At 30.5% G+C, this 17,117-nt stretch overlaps 1 protein-coding gene across 1 annotated transcript in view; it reads right to left on the minus strand.

The window, feature by feature from the left end:
- Positions 1-2,965: 2,965 nt before the first annotated feature.
- The window catches only part of LOC140446443 (octopamine receptor beta-1R-like), a 54,470-nt gene continuing 40,318 nt past the window's right edge, over positions 2,966-17,117 (minus strand). The window contains exon 3 of the mRNA XM_072538996.1: positions 2,966-3,708. Within this exon, the coding sequence (XP_072395097.1) occupies positions 3,354-3,708 (355 nt within the window). The 3' untranslated portion in view covers positions 2,966-3,353. The remainder of the gene's footprint in view (positions 3,709-17,117) is intronic.

The raw sequence follows: 17,117 nt of genomic DNA on the forward strand, positions 1-17,117 counted from the left end.
CAGGATTCGAAATTTCGACATTCGTGAAAGAACAAAGATTACTGATATTGCAGAACGTATAGCAAGGCTTAAGTGGCAATGGGTCGGACATGTTGCCCGAGATAATCCCGAAAAATGGACAGAGAGATTAACAAACTTGAGACCAAGAGAGAACAAGTGAGGAGTAAGCAGACCACAGAAGAGGTAGGCAGATGATATCTAACAAGTCGCGGACAAGCAGTGGATGAGAATTACGAAGAGTAGAAATCAATGAAAGCAAATGGAGGAGGCCTATGTCCAGCAGTGAACGAATACAGGCTGAAGACGAAGAAGAAGAAGAAGAACATGCATTAAGAAAATATGTCTCTTTCATAAATCATATTTTCGTTTACTTAACTGTAAATAAGTACGCTTGACGTACACTCAGCACCTGAATCCAATAACTTCAGAAGGCCGTAGCTTCAGAATAATGTTTTTTTTTAAAGTTTTTTAGCCCTAGGCCTCATTGACTTTTGTAATCTACGCATTGAGAATTACGAATGACTGAACTTGCATTTAATTTGAGCGTAGCCGGTTTTCCGTAAGGATAGTTGCCGTGTTCTTTAAATCTTTGGCTGTGGACGTTCTAATAAACAAGTTTGCCGAACGAAAGATCATTTTAAATTGTTTGGGTCACGTATTATTGGCTTGCAGGCGTATTTGTATTTGTAATTATAGTTGTATACCTTATAACCATATTAAATAAATATTTTGTTTAATACAAGCGTTTTTTTTAGTTCTTTTGTTCAACATTTTTTAACACTATTCCATATAAGTCGAGAAAAAAAGCCCCGAGACAAACTTTGATAAGGGGCACCTGTGGGGCTAGCTACACCTCTGAATCACAATCACAAAAGTTAATTATCTGCTTTAAATAACAAAAATGTAAATGAAAAATAAGAACAAGAATTTGATACAAAAATATTTGTATTGTAATAAACCTACATGTACCTAATGGGTTATCAACTTGTCGATAAAAATAAATCAATATATAAGTATTTATTTTTGCAACGACTGTGTAAGAAAAGTAATGAATACGGATGATAGTAGGTGAAATATACACATTGTTATTAAGTTTTAAAGAAAATACAAGTATTAAATAGTATTTTTTGGTAAAGAAATCTTGATAAATAAAAAACCATTTTTTCCTTAACTAGTATCTTTCTAAAAGAGCGAATAAAATCTTTAAACAATTATATCTCATTTATGTAATATTTATAGAAATAAAAAAAAATCAAAATTTTGGGTAAGAAGTTCTTTATCTGTATCTTTTTAAGTTGTAAGTTATTTTGAAAAAAAGAGGATTTTTTACGAAATTCCAAAAATAGTATCATTATTTTAAACTCGGATTTTTTGAAAACTAAACCTTCTGAATCAGTTAAACTTTCAGAATGTAATTTTTATATATAAATGAAGTAAATCGTAAATGAACATATTTTTTTGCTTATTCAACATCATATGGTTGGAATTTTGTATTCGGCGGAATAAAAGTCTACTTTTGAACAGCTATAACTTTGTTAATATTAAGTTTACGGTAGGTAATAATAAAATACAAATCTCTTTTGTTTTATAAGCTTCATTTTGTATCCAAACGGTTTTCCTGTTTTAAAACCCATTAAAACCATGCTTTTTTGACGTTATTTGTGAACTTTCAGTAAAGAATAACTCCAAAAATAAAAAGGAAAAGACAGTTAAGATTTGATTTCACGTACAGGGCGCTTGCGCATCCGCTTATACGTATTTCGGCCCAATAGGTCTCATCAGAACGGCTTTTGCAATCGCTCTAAACGTGAAATAAATCTTTTCTGTCTTAGGAAGCAACTTTAACATGGCTTCGTATAGACGCAATGTAGCGACATCTGATAATAAAATCGTAGACTAATTTTCGAAATCAAATTCAAGAATTCCGCTTTAATCTGTGCCTTTTAAGAATTGCAAGGCAAAACTAGTCATGTCAACTAAATGTATATTTTGATAACCTGAATATATATTTTTATATGCATATTGATTTATTACAATTAAGTTTGAGACATCTCAACAGTTCTGCTTCCCTTCCATTAATTACAAATATTTGTCTATCAAACGAATACTAAACTAACCAAAAAATTCAAAAATTAGCGTGTTCCAAAAATACAGTAACAGCGTACGCTAAATAATAACGTCACTGGCTTGATGACGTTTCATTCGCGTGTATTTAACTTTTCGATTTGTTTACAAGTTAGCGTGTACCCAGACACTGCGTTATTTTTATTATTATTATTCTTTGTGCGTAATTTTAATCTACAATATGATTTATTATTAATTTTGTTAAATCTTAAAAAAACAGTTATTTCTGCTTTAAATAATAATAAAAAAAAATGTGCGGCCCGCTAGCAAATCTCACCTATAAAATTTGGCCCGCGTGCTGAAAATGTTGGTCACTTATGTGTAGACTATTTTTAGACGATTTTTTCCACTTTTGGAACGATTTTTTTACTTTAGGAACGATTTTTAGGATCTAAGTAGACGGCCTTAACAATAATATCAACTTGTGATTTTATTATGACAGCGCTTTTCGAAAGATTCAAAAGTGTTTTCGCTTTTTCATTTTTAAAAATGAAAATCAGCAGTGAAAGTGACTCCGAATTAATTCCACATAAAGTCAAGAGACAGGTATGAATTGGTAGTTTATAAGTAATGTATCCATTTAGATTCTTTTTAATATAATAAACTCCTGCTGAAAAAATATTGTGCAAAACACGATCCAAAAGTGATTTTTCGGGATTCGCAGGACTTATCATCCCGTAAAATATCGCTTTCGGAACTTCTTACGTAAACTATTATTCTACAACCAAAATTTTTGTGCAAAAATTACTAACATTTTTGACTTTAACATTTAGAATAACTTTTAAACTATTAGTTGAACACAACATTTAAAAAAAATGTTATTCTAAAAAGTAGTAATTTTTTAGTTCGAAGCTAATTTATTTATAATAATTAAGAAACGTACTTAGCCTCATTTTAAAAATAAAGAATTGTTGCAAGACAAGTTTAGGATTATACAAATTTTAAAAAAGATTAAACTAAATCAACATTATCAAGATTATCAACACTGAAATTTTGTCAACCCTGAGATATGTTGTGTGGGACATCAGATAGATACTAATTAGGTTTAAAAAAAATATGCGCTAAATGTTTGTAAGTAGTGTTTTTAAAACTGCATGGTTTAATAAACTTGTAGGTTTTAAAATTAATTACCGAGATTTCTTTACAATATGTTTTAAATAATTTGATTTATATTGTTTGCAGCCTTATTGCATTCGATATGTAAGTAAGCTTGTCAATTCACAAACCTTCTAAATACAAGCTTCGCTCTGTCTTAAGTTAATCACTTCTTGTTCGGAGAAGTTATTGAATCGCTGTATGATCGCCTCTGCTCGCAAATAGTTGTTTCCGTGCATTTCGCTAGAGGCGTTGCTACACGTTATCGGCGGGTCTCTTCTCATCGAGTATTTCCTACAAACTAAGTGCGACGAAACTTGGCAGCAGTTTTCTAAGGTTTTCTTGAACGCCACTCGGAATTCTCGATTGAAATAGGCGTAGATGAGCGGATTCAGGGCGGAATTGAAGTAACCTACCCAAAAAACGAGAGTGACTAACCATTGAGGGCTATAGCAGAGCGTGTAGCCGCATAGAGCTGATATCAAATACCTGAAAATAAAATAATGTAATTAACATACATAATCTACAAGTAATTTACCAGTTTTAGAATTTAATTAAAAAAAAAAGTAACGGTAAGAATGGGTCTAGTTTTTTCTTATTGATTCGTTTTCTATGTGTTAATACGAACTTCAAAATTTATTCTTTAATTTAGTCATACCATAATTTATATATATATATATACATATATATATATATATATATATATATATATATATATATATATATATATATATATATATATATATATATATATATATATATAAATATGTTGGAAATATCGGGTATGTGGTCTATTAAATAAAAAATCTTTGTTTTTTCTAAAGCTCAATATTTCGCCATTTATTTGATGGCTTCATCGGGAGTAACTGTAAAAAACAAACATTTCAAAACACTGACGTACACTTAGATTTACAATACTTACAGAAATTAAAAGATTATACACATAAATAAAATTAATACTAAAATAACATTATTGTTGATGACACTGTACATTTAATAAAATGCATGTTAAAATTTAAAATATCTTTGAGCACGTTCGTTACAATCAATAAGATGGAACAAGTAAAAATTATTTCAAAATGCAAAAAATATCAATGTAAGAAAACATTAGAGGAATAGTATTTCTTTAATTAATCATTAAGGCTAGTTGGTATGATTAATCATTAAGGTGAGTGTAGTTTTAAATTTTGTTTAATATATTGCAATATATGTTGCTTAATTGCCCCGTGTCTGTTTTATAATTTAAAGTTTGTTTATTTTTGTTAATGTGGTACATCTCCAAAAATAACCTACTTTTGTAATTTTCAGTCTGTGCCAAAATACGAGTATTGTTGTAGTCTAACAGATGACCGGTGTTTCTGTAGTGCTCGACAACTGCGCAAGAATTTTTTCCTAAGCGGCAATCACTTTTATGCTGTGTGATACGTTGTTTTAGCCACTGCGATGTATGGCCAATGTAGCTTTTTTCACATACTAGACACGGTATTTCATATACCACATTACTCCTATATAAGGTTGGTACTGGGTCTTTAATTTTAGAAAAAAGTTGTTTGCTATTTATGGTATTGTATTTAGCTATATTAATATTGGAAACATCTTTAAATATGGATACGACAGACTGGGTTAGACCGTTAATAAAGGGGAGTTTTTTGTATTTGATTGACTCATTGTTATAATCAAGGACAGGACCATCATAAAAATTACTGCTGTAAATGAGTTTTTTTTAAATATGTTTAGGATAGCCGTTATTTCGAAAAATTTTGTATAATATGTCCAGATTTTTTTGTAACAAATTATCATCAACAATGGACATTACCCTGTTTTTCATACCCAATACTGTATTATATTTTTGACTGAGTGGTGTGGTTTGAAAAGTAATTCATATACCTTCCCGATGCTGTTGGCTTTTGGTACCAATCCAATGTCAGAATATTGTCATTTGTTCTTATTACCTTTGTGTCTAAAAATGGTATACTAAGATCTGTCTCGGTTTCAATTGTGAACTGAAGATGTTCATTAAATGAATTAAAAATGTTTATATATATATATATATATATATATATATATATATATATATATATATATATATAAATTATATATAAATTAAGTAACAATAAATGTTGCTCACTGGAAAAACATCCAAAATAAAATAAATATTTACCTGTACATAAGTACATAATCACCTTGGGTGATTTTAAAAATTAAAATCACCCAAGATGGGCCTCTAGTATTTCTTAAAAAGAAATATACTTTTAAGTAAACCTAATTACTTTTTAATCATAGGGTTTTTTCTTTCTGTTCTCTATGTGTCAGAGTTAAAACACACCAGTAGAAGATGCTATAAACTAAGTTTTACTATCTTTACCTAAATTTTAAAAATTTTAGAATGTATTTTGTCCATTATTTTATATGTGTGTTATTAATGTTGAGTGTCAATGCTTTTATAAATAATCTCAACCACTAGTAAGTTGCACTGAAAAATTGTGTTATTTTATAAATATTTATTTATAAGAAATAAATATATATTTATTTCTTATAATATGTTTGTCCAAGCTAATATTCATAAACCACTGAACAGATTACAATAATATTTTGTAAAAGTGTATTTGTTGGTCCAACTTAGGAGGTATATATAAACATACACAGTTGCGATAATCTGAAAACAGTATGAGGTTTTTCTGCTAACAGAGAGAGATCGACTATAGAATGAAATTAGTACCGACATACGAGCTTGTTTTTAACACTTATTAGATTATATTCTAGATAAGTTATGTCAAAGTGGCATTCAGTTTTGATAACGAAAACGTCAAATATACTCTTATTTTTTCATTAGTAATAATCCTAGTTTTATTCGCAAAAAAACAGAATAAAAAAATTAGAATTTCAAGTTAGCAAAATGGTAACATTTACAACTGAATGTAAAATTTAAATTATTAAATGGGATTAGTCTGGAAGTAGTGCCAACGATATAATCGGTAGGTTTTCGTTTTCATTCGAAGACTTCGTAAATTTGTAAAATCTGGTTGTCTCAAGAATTGTAGAAAAAGCACGGATAGTGATGAAGATGAAAATCAACCAGCTCGTGCAATTAATAAAGAACGGGAACAGCGTGATACTGCCGTATGTAGTCTAGCTGAAATTAAGTTTCCGTGTAACATCAACCTAATTTCAAAAGAAACTGGTATTAGTGCTAAAACTACGAAATATTTGCCAGGTTTATTGATTCTTGTTAATTTTTTTGGTGACTTTTGCCGGGTTTTTTTTAGTATTTTTTTGATTTTTAAGCGGTTACTCAAATATTTGGCCCTGTATTTTTTCAATTTCTATTTTTTTAACACTTTACTTTTTTTTTCTCCTTTCGATGGTTTTCGATGATTTTCTCATCTAACATAAATTCTCCGATTAGTCTGTCCAATATACGATTTGTTACAGTCCCCACATAGGTATAAAAGATTCTAGGTTGTTAGAGTTATTGGAGATTAGAATCAAAAAATAAAATTTATGATATTAGAAATAAAATACTTTCCAAAAAAAATTTTGAATTTTAAACTTTATTTATCCTAATTTTAAGTTTAATAATATATAACAAATAATAAAATTATTTTGCTAGCTTTTATATAAATTAAATTCCGTTAATGAGGTATAAAAAGGGTGAGTTCTACTCCAAATAATGATATTATTCTAAATTATACCTATTAATTAGAATTTAATTAATCGCTAATTGGTACACAATATTTTTCATTAGTTTATTGTCAACTAATATAAATAAATTTGTTGGTTTATCAACATGTAAACAAGGAACATATTTGACCATGTGAGAAAAATAGTTTCTTTCAATCCAAGCCGCAAACGGACATTGTCTGGCATTGATATTTGTTATTGCATTGAGAATCCTAGTCGAATAGGGAATTAAAGCCTTTTAATTGATATTGTGGTTTTTAATGGTATCACTGGACTACGTAGCAACACGAGATTTTCTCGTTTAAATTTTCCAGTCAAACTAGTTTTCAGTTTAAGATTTCCGTTAATTCTTTTAACGACCAAATGTGTGGTGTTGCATAGTCTGGGTGAGTTCAAATCAAAGATTGTGTGGTTGCCTCTCTGATATATTCATCATTATCATTGTCATCTCTTTTTTTTTAGTTCTATTGATCTTGAGTTTACTAAAACCAATTCACAGCGATTCTTTTGACGTCGTTTATTCATCGTATAAGTGGTGTACCTTTGATTCTTCTGTCCACAATGTAATTTTTTGTGTCCACCGTCCGTGATTAATTCTGGCCATATCGTCCTACCAGTTCCACTTCAGCCATGCTATTCGCTCAAAGATATATGAGACGCTTGTCCTTCTTATTTCTTTATCTCTAATCCTGTCACTGAGAGTCAGTCCAAGTAACAACTGTTCTATTCTTCTTTGGACCACGCTGAGTTTTTTGTGGCCTGGGTTAAGGACAGTGTCATTACCGGAAGCACAGATCGATCGAACGTCTCCTTTTTTAAATAATTTGGCATGTTACTTTTGAATATGTCTGATAGAGCTCCACATGTAGCCCATGCTACAGTGATTCTTCTTTGCAATTCCACGGTTTGATTGTCCGTGGCAATTTGACAAGCAAGCAAGTAATATAATTTAACCCAGCCTAAGAGACTTGTATACCACTTAAAATGACGTTCGAGTGTTACAATTCATTGGAGCGAGGTGTATTAATTGGTATAAGAACAGGAATCACTACACTGCGCTGCAATGTTCGAGACCATTGCTTTCTTCACTATAGGACTCCAATGAGCGATGGGGGCACACTATCAGCCAATTACTCTTCATGTGTGAGAGTGGGTACAACAAGAGGTCCAACGTGTTTGTAGTAATTTTGAATTTTCCGATCTAAACATGAAGTATTTATATTTGTGAACGAATGCTATTTCGTTGCAGTCAACTTTTTTGACTGTAACGTATATCCATAGAATTTAAAAATTCTGTTGTTAACATTTGTTATTGTGCATTGTTATTTGCAATGTAATTTTTTATATTTTAGGTTGGTATTAAGTTTTAATAAACATTACAGTGGCACATGCATATCGACTGGAAAGTATAAGGAACAGCCGATAATCAGGAACATAATAAGCTTCAAGAATATTAAATTTTCAGTTTTTCAGTCAAAAGTTCAAAAATTTCAGTAAAAAGTATAGATGATTTAAATTTAAAAATTCTAAAACTACTGGAAGAGAAAAGTATTAATATTGCACTTAGATTTTTTAACAGAATATACAATACTGAAAAAATACTAAGGAAATTGCTCCCATCTACATTCGTTACGCTACCTAATCCAAAATCTAACCCAAAAATATGTAATGAATACCATTTTGATGAGTCTTATGAATAATTCACTAAAAGCATTTCTACCAATCCTACACTCTAGGGCTTTAGAAAAGATAGATAAAAATATAAGTGAAAGGTAATTTGGTTTCAGAAATGGTATGGGCACTAGAGATGCTTTATTTGCAAAGCAAATATTAATCCGAAATCTCGATCAGAAGAAATATCTTCGCACGTTTTATTTATTATGAAAAGGCATTACGTAGACGATGCAATTTTGGTAGACTAAAAATTATATGGCTTTTAAAGATTAGTTTACAGATTTAAAATAAATGCAAAATAATTTAACATGATGATTTCAACGCAGATGAAACATGATGATTTCAATGCTTTAAATAAAAGTTTTGCTAAATACAATTAAGGTAAGGGTAGTAAAAACACCTACGGTAATTTATATTACGTTTATACATAAAAAATAAAATTATACAATTTATTAAATATAATTATACCATTTTTCAAAGTAAAACACTTGCACGTCACGATTTATACAAAGTGACGTCACTTGTATTTAAAATTTCTAGAACGTCAACCTTAGAGTTCAAATGTTTCTAACACAGCTAATAATACGAAACCCATACGGAACTGCTCGAAATTTTATAGGCGTCAACATGGTGTAATAATCAGAAAAATGTAATCATCCTTATATTGAAAATTTTAGAATTATATTTATTAAATAACCAAAAACATTTGTTATTATTAATAATATAAATTTTATGAAATAACTATTCAAGTCTAATATTGCACAATTAATAATAATTTTAATCAAATAGATTAGATAATTGTACGCAACTGATACCGGAATACTTCAAATTTTATTGACAGTTCAGCGTGTGGCAAAAGTGTATAAAGTGTTGCCGCTTTTTTAGAGTAAGAATTTTGTTTATGTTTTGATTTCTTACACAATTTGGTCTATAATATATATTAATAAATTGTATTTATAAATACATATTAAATTTAGACTAATAGCTTTAAAAACTAATTATTGTTGTGTATTGTGATTGTGCTATGTCAAAACAAATAAAATAGTCTGTAGAAAGCTGATAAGCTTTCATATAAGATAGATAATTTTGAACAGGAAATAATGGCGGGACATCTTTACTATTACAGCCCTAAAGGAGGTAAGTTTAAAATTTAGAATATATAATTTTGTATTAAAATGTTTTCTTATGTATTTTAGTCTGTTGCAGTAGTCTTAAAACTAAGTGTATTTACTTTTAATATAATAGTTTGATAAATAGTTGACATTTTAAAAATTTCTCACTTACTAACTATTCTGATGTTTTGGCAACGCTGTGGGGTTCTGACGTCGTAAATCTTGAATGACTTGCAAGCATTTTTATGTGAAAAATGCTAATGTGCTTTATATCGTAGTTTTATCACTTAATAATTAAATAATTAATAACTCTCACAATCAGACCTACCTAATTTGGTGTTGTACCAATAATAGTTATATATTCTAGATTTTAACAGCAAAATTCTGTCTTCCGTTATTAAAAATATTTTTAGATGATGAAAATGTCCTTTCCGCGTGAACGAAAGCGTATTTAATGCCAAATGTTCGGAAACTGTCTTACCTAAAGACAAAATGTTTAACACTTCTTTTTTCAGTTGAAAACGTTCATTCTTTGTTGCAACACTAAATATTTTACAATGTTTACAACCCTCTATATAATATTTTAAAATACATTGGAATTCACCAATATTACTTTCTAAGTAAATATGTACTGATATTTTTACAAAATCCTAGAATAAATGTACATGTACAGATGTAACTGATATTAACCGGTAAAGTAATTTGAATTTCAAGGGGAGCATTTTTAGAGAAGTGGATTCCAAAGGTGAATAAATAATATTTGTTTCAATTTTTTATAATTAAACACTGGTTCAGTTCAATTTGGTTTTAATTTTTATCTTGTATTTTTCTTTTTAAACAGTTAATCAGCAGCTTCTAATATCTTTATTCTTGATATAATCTTTTTTGGATACACCACACGCTTTCCTTAGAAAATCGATTTCTACTACTTTTCTATTCTTTTTCTATCTTTTTTCGTGATCTGCCAAACTTCTGTCCCATAAGTCATAATAGGCTCTACCAAGGTTCGATAGATGGTCAATTTCGTTTCTTGTCTAATATCTTTAGACCATAGTAGAGAGTTTAGAATGTTTACCGCTTTTTTCCCTGTTGTGTTCTAGTTCGATGTCTCTTTTGGTAGTGCCTTCATTATATTATCGGATATTACAGATCCGAGATATTTATATTCATCATTTTAAGATACTCTGTCTTTGACATATTCATCTTGAGGCCTCATTTTGCATATTTTTTCTTTAGTTTTTTAAACATATAGTCCACGTCTTCCTCATCATTCGCTACGATTACCGGATCAACTGTATTTGTTATATATTGTTAATATAACAGTATTCAAGAAACTAGTTCCTTAATAGAAATCTAAAAGTTATAACTATAAACGCTTTCAGAAACTAGACGCCTAAACTTTGAAATTACTATACCGAAAAAAATTTTTTAACGCACTTACCACATCTGTCTTCTATGCCATTTTTAACTGCTTTTAATTCCAAAATCATTAAATTTAAATAACTATAATAATAGTCTGTCAGTAATTCATCCGAGACCCTGTTCGTTGTTTTTATGAAATGTTTGATTTTTTGAAATCTCTTTATAATTTTTATGCTAGTCTTGCTGGCAAGCCCCAGAGTTCTACGCCATAGGTCTAGCGAGACATTTATATTTTTATTTATAGGGAAGCAGTGTAGTATATCTCGTTTATTTCTAATCACGTCCTAGTAACCAGTACATCTTTTTATATTTATTTCCAAGTTCTACACGGTATTCATGACCAGGTATTGTGTATATGTAAGTTATCTGAACATTGCTTCATCTGACGAGTATATACAGTAAAATCTCTCGTTAGCGATCACTCCTATAAAGTAACCACCTACGTATAACTACCGATTCTAAACTCCTAGTCATTAGAAATGGAAATCCCCGTTCTTTTATACCTCTTTATACCGCCCATTCTCTTAAACTACCACGGGCGTCCATTATTGAAATTTCCTCGTACCAGTTAATGATACAAACACCCTCTATAAGGGGTTATAAAATTAGATCATTCTTAAGAACCTATGTATATAAACTTATTTCCCAAGCTTCTCAGATCTGGTTTTAACATTCAGTTCAATTTTAAACTTTTAAGTGTTAAGTAGTATTGTCTACTGCTGACTGATTTTTTCTGCTTGGCGCGTAATAATGCACAGTTTTTTTACTTTTGTATTAGTGTTATTTTGGAACCAATGAATATGGTGCTAAAAAGGAAAGGCCTCTATATTAAAGAAAAAAATGGATATAATGAACGAAAGTGAAAAAGGTAAAATAAGTACCAAGAAGTTGGTCAAAAAATTTAACGTAGGCAAGAATAAAGTGACCATATTACTATAGAATAAAGAAGATGTTTGTTTTAAACAGATAGTAACGCTCACCAAAAAAATATCCTAAAACCAAGGGTCTTGTTGTAGATTAAGCTGTATTCAAATGGTTTTGTAAGGCTCGAAACATGAACTTGCCAATATCTGGGCCTATAATTCATGCCAAAACCCTTGATTGCGAAATGCTTATGACTCAGTGACTTTAAGGCATCAAATAGTTGCTTATAAAGTTTTCGTCGTCGATATGATAATACTTTCAAGACAATATGTGGCAAATGCTCTGTAATATTGTCTTAAACATGAAATCTTAAAAAGAATAACAGTTTGTTATTTTAAAAGGATTATGCCCCAAAAGATGTGTTTAATGCCGACGGTGTGATTCTCTACTATCGTGCAAAAACATATTAATTAGAAAATGACAAGTGTGCTGGAAGAAAAACTGTAAAACAACGAATTACAATTTTGTTTTGTGCAAATATGAAAGATGAAAAGCAGAAACCACTTATCATAGACAAAAGCAAAAATCCTCGATGTTTTAAGGGGCATACATCAATAAGGTGATCATGAATGAGTTTCGAACAAAAAAGCTTGGATAACAGTAAATGAAAAATCAGAATAGAAAATTGATACTGTCTCTGGATAATGCTACATCTTACCCCAAGATTACACTGGATATTGTTAAAATTATTTTTCTTCCTCCCAATACTACTTCAGATTGCCAATCCTAGAACCAAGGCATTATCCAGAATTTTAAAGTGATCTATAAAAGCAACTTAATTAAGAGGCTTTTAACTTGTATATACAGTTCTCGTCCTCTTCAAGAAATAGAGAAAAACATTATCGTAACCAACGCACGCCTTGATATGGGATTCAGTGGCTTGACGTGTTTGTCGCTGATGACAATAAAAAAAATGTTTTGCTAAAGCCAAATTTATGTGTAATATAGATGCGAGTGGTTTTGAACAAGAGGATAATATTTTATTTGCACAACTATTTCCCAATAACAATGACACATTAGTGAATTTAAAACAATTTGCCTTGATTGATATTAGTGTGTCAACAGAAAGCGCAACGACTGTATTGAAGAAATACGAGAAATAAATAAAACTATCCCTAACTCGGAACCTAAGGAAGAATCACCTGAAGTTCTGCCAGTGTACAATATATTAAATTTACATGAAGCTTGTGTAAGTTCCAGAGATTTAGAAACTATTTTTATTAATGAGAACAATAATTTTCACATGTCCACAAATATTTTTAAGGTTTTAATAAAATGTGAATCTGAATTTTTTAGAAATTATTAAGTATGAAGCAGTCATTAATTTTGGATTATAAAAATTACTGTACCATGTGTCCAAAAAAAGCAAAAAAGCAAGGCGTAGGTTCGTAGATTCAGTGAGTGGGTCCAGCACGAGATTGTCGTTAATTCCGATTTTCATTAGCGAAGTTTGTTTAGCTCACTTTTGATTGAATGGCTACGTCAACAAATAAAACTGCAAAACTAAACCTATTTTGAGTTAAAATGATCCTAAAATGTATGTTGAAAAACCATTACATCTAGAAAAACTGACTGTTTGGTGTGCTTTATGGTCTGGTGGATTTATTGGACCTACTTCTTTAAAAACGATGCTTATCAGAAAGTTACAGTCAATAGTGACCGCTATAGAGCCATAATTACTGCCTTTCTCATTCCCCAAATGAACAAACCATGTCGTGCAGTAGCTGTCGTTTGAACAAAACGGTGCAACATGCCACACAGCTCGTGCCACAATTAATTTATTGAAGAAAATGTTTGGTAACCGCATTATTTCACGTTTCGGGTCGTGAATTGCCCTCCAAGATTGCGCGATTTAAAATTGCTAGACTATTTTATGTCACCTTCTAGGGGCTAGTCACCTTCAATTAACTTCATAATTTCATGTCAATTTACAGAAACTATCTTTGTTTTATTTTATTTCAAATTTTTATACCTCTAAAAAAACACCCTGTATACATAAACACTACTGTATAATCATATGTATAAACACTACTGTACCTTAATAATAATCTCAATAAAAATTATGATTTGTAAGATAATAATAAAAATTAGACAAGAAAAAATTCAACTATTTTTACTTATAAACAGTATAAAAATTTTTGTCTAAAAAATTCGCACTTTCGCTCCTTACGTATCGTTTTGGCACTATACTATTCAATATCTCTCAGTAAATCTGACATTTCAGCTGGAGCCGGTGGCAGCGAATAGGCCTTGGAGAAGTCCATTTTCCTGACATGAATTTATAAAATGACTGGTATTAGATTGCAGGCGAATGGAGTAAAGGTGATGTGGTAAATATACCAGGAAGTTTATTTTCGAAAGCGGGTTATTTGATATGGATTTACTTCAAAGCCTTCCGAGAAATTTGATTTAGAATTCGTAGTCGATTTTGGTATTTACAATGAAAGTGCAATTTCATTAATTTGTGATCGGCACGTTAGTTACTTTGTTTGCTGGTAGATATTTTAAAAATATGTTAAAAAATTTTACAGTTTAGCAAACAAAATTGAAATTTGTTTGATAAAGTAATGTTTGTTATATGGTTTGGCAGAAAAAGACCACACTTTGAAACGAGAGTTTGGCAAATTTCTTCACAAGAGTAAACAAGTTTAAAATAATGAGATGTTTTATAAATATAATATCCAATTTTTACAGAATTTAACCAACACTTTTAACTTGGGAAAATAAATAGTATACAATACTAATTTTTCTTCAATACTAATACTGTTAAAAACATTACACAATACTTTTTTACAAAAAAAAGTATAATATTAGGTCGGACAATAAGTTCCGGGCATAATTATGAAATGGCGACTCTAATGAAGTATCTACAAGAAATATCTACAAACAGACGCATGTCTGCATAAAAAGAAGAAGAAGACATTTGGATAGTGTCAACTTTAAAACGAATACTGTTAAAATTTCATGTTAGTCCGAATTATTATTTATCGAGTTACAGTGCTTGAAGTGACGCTACTTTTGCTATTTTTATAAACACTGGATTCAAAGGAATTTCGTCTATCGTCTTTCGTTTTATCACTGTTGTTAAATGGGAAAAATACCCACCAAACTAAGCAATGGCCAAAAAAGTGTTAATGGGACTCTGCTTTATCGATTATAATCATTAAATGATGGTTTTCTGAATTTAAAGGTGGTCGTACCGACGCCAATGATGCTGAGCGCTATAAAAGGCCAAATGAGGCAGGTATTCCCAAAAACATCAAAAAAAAACTTAAAAAATTATTATGAAAAACCGCAAAGTGAAATCGCACTAGATAGCTGACGCTCTAAATTTATCATGAACATTTTGGTATGAGCAAGCTATTTGATCGGAATAAGTCCGAGTTATGGCATCGGTATGTCACAATATATAAAACATAGATCCATCATTTCACTTTGGAATCAAATCGCCAGCCATCTGAGTTGAAATCATCCGAAGAAAGCCGTACAAAGCCACCAAACTTCAACAAACCACCGGAGAGGTTGTAGCCTCTTTATTTTAGGACCCGCAAATGATTGTTTCTTGCCTATTTAAAACATAGAGAAACAACAACACGGTTTATTGGAGCGTTTAAAGAAAATATCTTATTTATTGAAGAAAAAAATGTTGTTTCACCAAGACAATATCTCGGTCGAAAGCTAATGAAAACAATGGCAATAATGGATGAATTTAGCTTTAAATTGTTTCTGTACCTATTGTATAGTCCAATTCTGGTTAGCAGCAGCAACATTTTACTCCGATCGAATAAAAATGCTTCGTGACAAGAGATATTGCTCCCATGAGGAAGTCATCGCCGAAACTGAATCCTATTTTAAAGGCAAAGATAAACCGTTTTTCAAGGGCGGCATAGAAAAAATTAGAAAAGCGTTGGAATGATTGTATATTTCGCCGCTAAAGAAAATTAATTTAATAAATAAAAAATAAAATTTGTTGTTTTACTAGTTAGAACAGGGACTTATTGATCGACGTACACGTATACGTGATGTCGTTCCAGAGGAATTCAAAAATCACACCGAATAACTTGTGTTATTTGCCCACCTCGAAAAGAGAGAAAAAAATCATTTGAATATATAAAATGTAGCCATCCCATTTAATTGCAGTGCAGAAGAAAAGTATTTGATAATAGGTAACTTGCATAAAATTTTAAATTCTAAAAAAATGCTATAAATCACAACAGAACATTTTTTAACAGATTGACTGCGTTACCGGTCCCCTGGGACCGGTGTTCGTTATTATTAAAGTGTGGCGTGTGAAAACTGCAAACTTTTAAAAATTGCAAAAGGCATATCTTTGTTAATAGAGACTTTTTAGAGAGTGCAAGCAAATACGTATACGTAACGTATCTTTTTGACATATAAGCATGCGCATTAATGGTTGAACTAACGTATCTAGATACCAGTACCAAAATTTTATTTCTCGATTACCAAAATTTTAACATCCACATTTCATAAGCACACGTGATACGTGTATTTTTACATTTGTGGTTAAGTATATTTGTTTTGATTTTTATAAATAATGGAAAGCAGTAGAAAACGAATTCACTTCAGCAATGAAGATGATTTGTTCTTGTTGAAGGAAGTCGTAGGCAAGAACCCTTGCGACCATCCAGAAAGGTGGAATTATATCTAAAAGCGAAAAATATTTTTAATGGTATCAAAATTAAAGCGGCCGTATAGTCGTGCAAGATGTGGAGAAGAAGGGCATCTTCTATGTTTTCGTCTTCATCATCAATACAGGCACCTACATTTAATATCGCGTCCATCTCAAAAATTAAGAATTATTCAAAAAAAATATTTGTTATTTATTTTGACTATCAAAAATAGGGTTAAATGACAAGGACAAGACTGGCACTGACAATTTATTAGTTAATCACTAATTCGATGAGGGCAACACCATCGTTACGTTGCGTGCAGAACTTTAACTCTAAATTTAACGTTCATATTCTTCGATACGTTAGTCCTTTACGTATAGGGAGATACGTTACGTTGGGTAGTTACAAAAACTCCCTAATATTTGGTTGTTTTAAATACTAAAAACAGCATTAT

The sequence above is a fragment of the Diabrotica undecimpunctata genome, chromosome 7 (assembly GCF_040954645.1).
Source record: "Diabrotica undecimpunctata isolate CICGRU chromosome 7, icDiaUnde3, whole genome shotgun sequence".
Classification (NCBI taxonomy): Eukaryota; Metazoa; Arthropoda; class Insecta; order Coleoptera; family Chrysomelidae; genus Diabrotica; species Diabrotica undecimpunctata.